This window comes from Tauraco erythrolophus, chromosome 25 (assembly GCF_009769465.1).
Source record: "Tauraco erythrolophus isolate bTauEry1 chromosome 25, bTauEry1.pri, whole genome shotgun sequence".
NCBI classification, from domain to species: Eukaryota; Metazoa; Chordata; class Aves; order Musophagiformes; family Musophagidae; genus Tauraco; species Tauraco erythrolophus.
Genome location: NC_141489.1, coordinates 810,354 through 819,005, shown reverse-complemented (window position 1 = coordinate 819,005; position 8,652 = coordinate 810,354). Strand labels below are relative to the sequence as shown.

Genomic DNA, 8,652 nt, shown 5'->3' with positions numbered 1-8,652 from the left:
ATGCACGGGGTAATGCAAAGCGGGCAGCAGTGCTCCAGGGAGGGAAGGGGCTGCTCCTCTCATGGGCCTCAGACCCCCCGGACACACGGGCAGAGCTGCACGCAAGGCTCTTCCCCTCTGCCCTTGCTGTGCCGTAATGGGGGACTCTGCTGTGATCCCCATGGTGCAAATGGGGCTCTTCCCGGTGCATTCAAGGTATCCTCATACCCAGACACCCAGCACGGCAGGAAAGGGCCCAGGTTGTGCCATCCTGTGTCCGCAGACCCTGCCAGTGCAGGTGCTAGTGCTAGTGCCCACGGGCTGGCAGCCCAGCTCGGCAGGGCCCTGCCTGGCCCGCGAGACTTCCAGCAAAGGCCCTTCCCACAGTCTCTCCATGGCCCAGATTCCCTCCATCCCGGAGCACGGAGCTCCCTCCAGGCTCGGGGAAGCTGCCTGGCTCAGCCAGAGCAGAGGGGGAAGACGTGAGCAGGGGGGGCTGCGAGGGGGGCTGCGAGGCCGGGCTGCCACATTGCCCCTGCCCCCGGGCTGGGGACAGCAGGGCTGGAGCCGTGCGGGGCAGAGGCAGCTGGAGATGTGCTACGTCCCGGCTGGACCCCGTGCCCTGGGCTGTTCCTCTGCCACCCTGAGCAGCCCCCCCACATCCCAGTGAAGGAGCCAGCCAGGAGCCAAACCCGGCACCTTCGCCCCTTCCCACGACCCCTGGAGCAGCTCTCTGTCCCAGCAGCGTGGCCAGGCCTGACAACCTGCAGCAAAGCAGGACGTGCCTGGCAAGAGCACGTTTGCTGGTGTGTGCCAACAGTCTGCGCCGGGGCCGACAGGCAGAACCGCCGTGCAGAGGCGATCCCTCCCTCTGCCCGGCATGGCCCGATGCCGCGGCTCTGAGTCAGCCCAGCGCTGGCTGTGCCTGGTGCCGGCAGCACCATGCTCCCATCCTCCATCAGGAGAGCCTGAATGCAAAAACTTGTCATGGCTCTGCCTGTCCCGGCTCCTCGGGCTGCCCTCACCGCCTGGTCCAGGCTCCTCCACTGCAGCAAACCCTCCGGACTTGCTCCCTGTGACTAAGCAGGGGGGGAGCAGCAATGGGGAGAGCAGCAATGGGGAGAGCAGAGGTGTCCCTGGGGCCAGTGTGGCCCATGCACAGGGGTCACCGTGTCCCAGAGCAGCGGCTCTGCTCTCTACCAGAGCCCGCGGAGCCGCTGGGGACCCCGGGAAGCCCTGGCAGGGTCTGCACTGCGCAGGAGCAGCCCGGCCCTCAGCAGGCGTCTGCTCCGGTGCAAACCTCCGGCAGCCCCATGGCAGAGCGAGCCCGGGCAGAGCCGAACAGGCTGCCCGCACGCGGGGAGCTGGGCACGAGCGCGGGCAGGGCGCTGGCTGGGGGGAGCTGCTCCCAGCCTTCCCAGTCCCTGCGATCACTGCTCCCGTGTCAGGTTTGCTCCAGGCTGATGCCGAGTCCCCAGGCGAGGGCTGGGGCTGTCCGGGCCCTGGTGGCCCCGACACGGCAGACGTTTATTTGATGTCTTCCCTGCAATGTGAGCGCTGAGCGATGTGTGAACGGGGACCTGAACCTCGGCCAGGGGAATCCCTGTGGGTGCAGGACAGGCCTCATCCCGGCCCCGTGGGAATGGCACGGGAACCGTCCCGCGCTGCAGCGGAGGGCAGAGCAGCCCTTCTCTGCAGGAAACCCATGGATCCCCCAGCCCCTGAACAACCCTCCCTGGCACAACCCCCAGCACCCCTGTACAGGCTCAAGCCTGGAGGGACAGAGCAGCTCAGGTGCAGGCTCCTGCCCTGCTGGGGCTTCCCAGTGCCCACCGGGTGGGCACGGCATGAGGGCGGCCACGAGGACGCTCCCAGCCAGGGGAAGCTGCATCACCCCTGGTGCTCGTGCACGAGTGCAGGCAGGGAGAGGCTGAGCCAGGATGTGAGCCGGGATGTGAGCCGGGATGTGAGCCGGGATGTGAGCTGGGATGTGAGCTGGGATGTGAGTCGGGATGTGAGCTGGGATGTGAGCTGGGATGTGAGCTGGGATGTGAGCCAGGCCGTCTGGTGCCTGCTCGGCAGCCCCAGCAGCTGGGCTGGGCTGGGCTGAGCCCCGGTGCTCAGAGCTCTCCTGGCACCTCGCGGAGAGGAGAGGTTTGACAGCTGGCGCTGGGAAAGACAAAGGCTGAGCAGTGGGGAGGAAGGCTCCTGCCAGGGGAAGGGGGAGCTGAGCAGTGGGAGGGAGGGAGGGTGAACAGACACCATTAGAGAGCATTAATTGTAACACCAGGAGCCGAACTGGTGAGCGGAGGGGTCCTGGGTTAGACAGGAATCGGGACATGCCCACGGACAGCCCCTGATGTGTGTCGCGGGGAGAGGGCTGCGCCGGGACACGCTGTGGTGTGGGGAGGAGGTGTTTGGAACCCTCCGTTGAATGTCCGTGTTAGAGCTCCTCCGGTGCCTCCATCCCAGGAGCATCCGAAGGCGGGTGTCACGGAGAGCATCCTGCAGGCCACGGCCCCCGCCTCGGGTGGGCACCGATCCGTTCGCTGGCTCATTAAACAAACACTTAGAGGGTTTGCAAACTTCGGGACGGGAATTGCCAGGAATAGCTGTGTAAGGAAAGGGCATGTGGTACTTGAGCAAACAGTTTGGGATTCCCTTGCCGCCTCTGGCCCCGCGACAGCCAGGCTCAGCCCGGCCGTGCCGCAGCGCTTTCCAGGAGCAGGTTAATCACCAGGGCTGACGTCTGTCAGCGCTGCCTCCGCTGATTAGTGGCGATACTGTGCATCAAAAATCCAGCTCGTCCTGAATCCAAGTCTGTGCAGTCACAGGGAGGCTGCAGGAAGGATGTTAGAGGAGAAAAGCTGGTTTCTAGGAATGTCCCAGCCCAGAGGGCATTTCTGTGCTGCTGTAAAGCAAAATTTAGGGATGATTCCTTCCTTTCTGCTACACTTCACAGGGGTATCGGAGGGGCACCGAGGGCCCCCCTCAGAGCACGGGGCGAAGTGGCCTTGCGGGACTCAGAAGGGAGAGACCTGCAGTACCCAGGGCTGGTCGCCCACCCGAGCGCGGCTGTGAGCACCTGGAAGCAGCACTGCCGGAGCCCCGCTCGCAGGGTTGAGCCGCATCGCCCCAGGGTCGCTGGGCCCGTCGTGCCACGCACACGCAGGTGCACGTGGGAGCGTTCCCCCCAAAATCCTGGGGTCTAGCAGGAACACGGGTGCTGGGCAGCCCCTGCCCGCGCCGTCAGCGCGTTTCCTCGCCACAGGGACCCTCTGCGGTCCGTGTGTACCGCTCGCTGCTACGGGACCAGCTGGTTTCCAGATGCCTCCCCAGCCCAAAACATGACCGCAGAGCCGTGTCTGACTGAGGGGCCGAAAGGACACGGGCTGCTCTGGGCCCTCTCTGCTCCTGCTGACCCTGGGACAAACCTGGCAGCTCCCCCCGCACGGGGATTGTCCTGTGCGCAGAGCCAGCGTGCAGCCTGGGGAGGACGGCGGGAGGCGGTTATTTGCCAGGCACTGGGCATAAACCCGACGGCAGCAGCTCGGTGCCACCTCTCGCCAGCGCTGCTCTCGCAGAGATCAGCATTGCCACCTGGTGGAGCCCCGGACACACGGCTGCCGGGAGAGGCACCTCCTGGGGCGGGCAGGGGCCAGGAGCAGGTCGGGACCCAGCACCCGAGGGTGGGCAGAGGTGAGGAGGGCACCCAGCTGCGCACCAGCACCACGAAGCCACCCAAGACTGCCGATGCCTGCTCTGAATCCTGCTCTGAAGGACGAAAAATTGATGTTTACGTTTCACAGACAGCGTTGAGCCCATCACCAGCAACGGGCTTAGCTCTCGTGTCTGCCACTCTCCTCTTCTGGTATCTTACCAAAGGCTCTGGGGGTCCAGTGGCGACGATACAAACCTTGACATATCGTATGGGCACTGTGAATCTGCAGCGACACTGATGAACTGACTCTCTGGGGCATCCTGGGTGTCCTGGCCCAGCCCTGGCAGCAGTCTGCCACCAGCAGACGTGAGACAGGAGGCACCAGTGGCTCCGTTCGAGTGTTTGATAGTGAACACAATAAACAGTCCCTTTGCTGGAGTAAAGACTTTGAAATGCCTCCAGCAGAAGGATGCGGTGTAAACATCTCATTGCTTCTCTGCTGGCTGGATACACCACCGTGCAGCTGCCAGAGATGGTTCCTTTTCTGGGAGAGAAAAAAAATCTGATCAGAGAACGAGGAGAGAGAAGAGCCATCTGCTTGTTCACAATGGTTGTGGAGCAAATTCACAATTTAATGAAAATTTAAGCCAGTTCTCCAGCTGATCTGTCACATATGGACATACAAAAGTGACAGATGCTTTAGAAACACCGGAGAGACACTGAAATACAGCAACACAAATTATTCCTTCTACCTAGTGCAAGATAAACAGTTTTCCTTTATCTTAAAACCCCCACGAATGATGCAACATCTAAACCATGTAGTGGCTGCCAGGACCCACAGATGGCAGCACACCCAGACGCCAATAATCTGTCAAAAATCCGTCGTATTTGAGAGCTGGCTCCCGAAGCGGGGCAGGAACACCTACACAGTGGGAGCTGAGGCCGCAGGAGATCTAAAAGGAGCTGATAAGCTCCGGGATAAACAATCCGCAGCGCAACAGATGCAATGCAATACACCCATGTCTCCCTGGGGACAATATTCCCGCTCCGTATGCAGCTCTAACTGGCTCCCAGAGGAGAGTTTACGCTCCATCCGCATCTCTATGGCTTTTGACCCCATTAATTGTGTAGGAGATTTCCTGTTCTTCGTATCTGGGGTTTCAGTGTATTTTTAGAACACATCATACATCTTTGAGCTGGATGTGATGTTCATCTGCCAGCAGCCCCCGCTCCGCACTGCGGAGCGCTGGGAGACACTCGTCAGCTTGTGACGTGGTTTTAGCCACACAGAAGGCACCAGGACAGCGAGAAATTGTCTGTCTTTAGCAGCTCGTGCTCAACACCAGGTCCTTCCTGGCCCCCATGTTAGGACTTGGAAGCAGGATTAAACACATCTGGTTTTGAAGTGTGTTCGGTCACGTCTCCATCCGCAGGGCTTTGGGGAAAGGACCAGACCTGAGATGGCCAATTCCTGCTGACCAGCGACCAGGGCTTTGAGGCGGTGACCAGCTGCTTCGCCCAGCAGTCCCGGAGTGTGGCAGCAGCCAACGTGGTCCCTGAGGGACCCTCACTCCAGGTCACATTTGGGCTCCTTGCTCTGCTGAGCTGACTCCTGAAAGCACCTTTGTCCCATCACATCACGAAAGGGCAGAGACGGCTCCTTTCCAACCCGTGACCAGGGTTCCTGGGATGTCCCGATCAAGCCAGGCCATCATGATCCCTGAGCCATACAGCACAGCTGGGAACTGGGGAGGGATGAGCCAAAGCCAGCCATGCTGCACCAGCCATGCGGGACGGACAGCGGAGAGGGACTGATCTCACCACGCACGGAGAACTTCAGTTTGCCAAGGTCTGACTGTCTGCGCCGAAACACAGTAAGTGCAAGGGGACTTGTTCCATGTGTTTCAAGAGAAAAAAGCTTTCTTTGCTGCCAGATTTGGGTGATGCCTCAGGTGTCTCCCCTTGGCACTAAAGAGCGCCCAGGCCCTCTCTCAGGAACATCGCGTTCTGCAGCACCCATGTCCTCAGAGCATCTCCCCGCCAAGCAGCCTCGGAAAGCGAGTGCGGGAGCCTGATTGCATATGGCACTGCTGAGTGCCAACCACACCTCCACAGGCAGCTTTCCCATCTGTCCGAGTCTTCCCAGCCTGGAGCTCGTGGGGAAGTCACCCTCGAAGCACTGCAGTGGTGCCACTGTGGAGCACTGGGGGCTGACTGGGCTGTGCTGGGTGCAGTGAGGCCAGACCTGCTGCCGGGGCCCGCACAGGGTAATACAGTGGGATGCAGCGATGCCACCCCGGGCTGGCAGCGTGGGGGTTACTGTGTGTTGTGGTCACTGGGAGATAAACTGCCCAACTGGCGGACACCTGGGCCCCCTGCACGGGACACCCAGTGTGCCCACGGGAGCCCCACAGGCCTCGACGTCACCTGTTCGGCCTCCCGGCAGCTTTCAGCCGTGGTGCAGTGTCGTGAGGCCCCCCTGGAACACTGCGTTCAGCTCTGGGGTCCCCAGCACAAGGACATGGAGCTGCTGGAGCGGGGCCAGAGGAGGCCACGGAGATGCTCCAAGGGCTGGAGCACCTCTGCTATGGAGACAGGCTGAGAGAGTTGGGGCTGTTCAGCCTGGAGAAGGCTCCGGGGTGATCTTACAGCAGCCTCCCAGTGCCTAAAGGGGCTACAGGAAAGCTGGAGAGGGGCTTTGGACAAGGGTGTGCAGTGACAGGACAAGGGGCAATGGCTTTAAACTGAAAGAGGGGAGATTTTGATGGGATCTAAGGAAGAAGTTCTTCCCTCTGAGGGTGGTGAGGCACTGGCACGGGTTGCCCAGAGAAGCTGTGGCTGCCCCATCCCTGGAAGTGAAGGCCAGGCTGGATGAGGCTTTGGGCAACCTGGTGCAGCGGGGGGTGTCCCTGCCCATGGCGGGGGGCTGGCACTGGGTGGTCTCTGAGGTCCCTCCCGACCCAAACCGTTCCGTGATTCTACGACAGAAGGGACGGGGGGTCGCGTCCCGCTGCCGTCGGTTCCGCCCCCGCCTCCGTCCGGAGGACGCGGGGATCAGAGCGGGCCCGGGAGGGGGGCAGGCGGGGACCCCACACCGGGCACGGCTCCTGCAGCGCCGCCGCATAGCGGGGCCCGGCGGGCCGGGCCCGGGGAGCGGGAGCGGCGCGGCCGGGGCGGGCGCGGCCCCGAGGGGCCCCCGCGGCGCGGGCACAGCGCGGCCCCGGGCCCCGGCCGCATTGCGCATGCGCCGCCCCGCGCGAGGCCGCCCCCCCCCCGGGCTGGGCCTCCATCGCGCATGCGCCCGGCCCTTCTCGCGGCAGCCGGGGCGCGGCTGCGCTCACCCGTGCGGCGTGACGCCCCCGCGCAGCGGCCAATCGCCGCCCTCGCTTCCCGTGCGTGCTGGCGTCACAGGGAGGCACTATATAAGCGGACGGCGCCAGTCCCGCCCCCCTGACAGCGTCTGGAGCCGCCGCCGCGAGAGCATCCTCCGCCGAGAGCCGCTCGCCCCGCCGCGCCGCCGCCGCCGCCTCCGCCGAGGGAAGGGAAGGGAAGCGTATCGTATGTCCGCTATCCAGAACCTCCAGCCCTTCGGTGAGGCCCTTTGTGCGGCGCCGCGCCGGGCCGGGCCGGGGGAGCGGCCGCGCGGCCCCGCCCTGCGCCGCCCCGCCCCGTGGCGCAGTTCTATTCCGGGGCCGGTTGCGTCAGCCGCGAGGGGGGGGGGGGGGGGCGGGGCCTGGGCTCTGACGGGCGGGCGGGCCGGCCAATGGGGAGCGCGGCGGGGCGGGCTGACGGGCGCTCTCCGCAGACCCCTTTGCTGATGCAAGTAAGGGTGATGACCTGCTCCCGGCCGGCACTGAGGACTACATCCATATAAGGATCCAGCAGCGCAACGGCAGGAAGACCCTCACCACAGTCCAGGGCATCGCGGATGACTACGATAAAAAGAAACTGGTGAAGGCCTTCAAGAAGGTGGGGTCCCGGGGGGGTGCTGCGGGGGGCCAGGGGTGCTGCAGGGGCCAGGGGGCTGCAGCAGTTGTGACCCGTGTCGTGCTGAGGGCATGTTCCTCTCCGCTGCAGAAATTTGCCTGCAATGGCACTGTAATCGAACACCCCGAGTATGGAGAAGTGATCCAGCTGCAAGGTGACCAGCGCAAGAACATCTGCCAGTTCCTCGTGGAGGTAGGATTCCCTCGGTCCTGCCGTGTGTGCTTGCTCGGTTCTGAACGGAACGTGAGGCTCTGGTTTAATAACCACGCAGTTCTCGTTCGTTAGCGTTAAAAGAGCGGGCTGACCGAGGGAGCTCACTCTGTTCTTCCTGAAATTCTTGCTTGAATTCGGCAAACGTGAGGTTTTGCTGTTGCGGCCTAATCTTCATGCCATGCTTTAGGGGGAGCGGGAATGGGACAGGTCTGCAGCGTGGATGGCGCAGAGGCCCGTCGGCCGCAGTGTGCTGTGAGGTGCGTTTTCTTTCTTGCAGATTGGACTGGCTAAAGACGACCAGCTGAAAGTCCATGGGTTTTAAGTGCCTGTGGGTCACTGAAGCTTTATGCAAGAAGACTTCTTTACCATGAAATTCCCACCTGTCCCTTGTCATAAGTTTAAGACCAGCCGATTTGTGTAATGTAACCATCTTGGGTCCACTGTTCAGTCTGGACTAGTGTAATTCCGTGATGTAATAAACTGACAAGAGCCCATGCTGTCTCGTCTTGCTGTCCCTCATTTAACAGAGGTAAATCGGGCGCTCGGCACGGTCCAGCCTGCAGCTAAAAGTAACCAGATGGTCCAAGCTAAGCCAAGGGACTCGGCCTGTCAGTCCAGAGACTGCCCGGATGGCTCCTCAGTCCAGCTGCTCTTCCATCCCATGGACGGTAATCCTTGCGGTGCCTCCTGCGGTCCTACACGGAGCGAGGCACTGAGCACAAGCTGTGACATGGCACGGGGAGATGCCACCTTCCCTCTAGGCAGTGCTGGCTCCTGGTGGCGGAGGGATTTGGGGAAGCTTGGCTGTGAGC

The 8,652-nt window shown here is 62.5% G+C and overlaps 1 protein-coding gene across 1 annotated transcript; it reads left to right on the top strand.

Moving 5' to 3' along the window:
• Positions 1-7,112: 7,112 nt before the first annotated feature.
• On the top strand, positions 7,113-8,334 carry EIF1 (eukaryotic translation initiation factor 1). Its single transcript, XM_086626550.1, has 4 exons — positions 7,113-7,231; positions 7,446-7,609; positions 7,718-7,819; positions 8,118-8,334. The coding sequence occupies exons 1-4, from the start codon at positions 7,201-7,203 to the stop codon at positions 8,160-8,162; spliced, it is 342 nt and encodes a 113-aa protein (XP_086482676.1). The 5' UTR covers positions 7,113-7,200; the 3' UTR covers positions 8,163-8,334.
• The last annotated feature ends 318 nt before the right edge of the window (positions 8,335-8,652 follow it).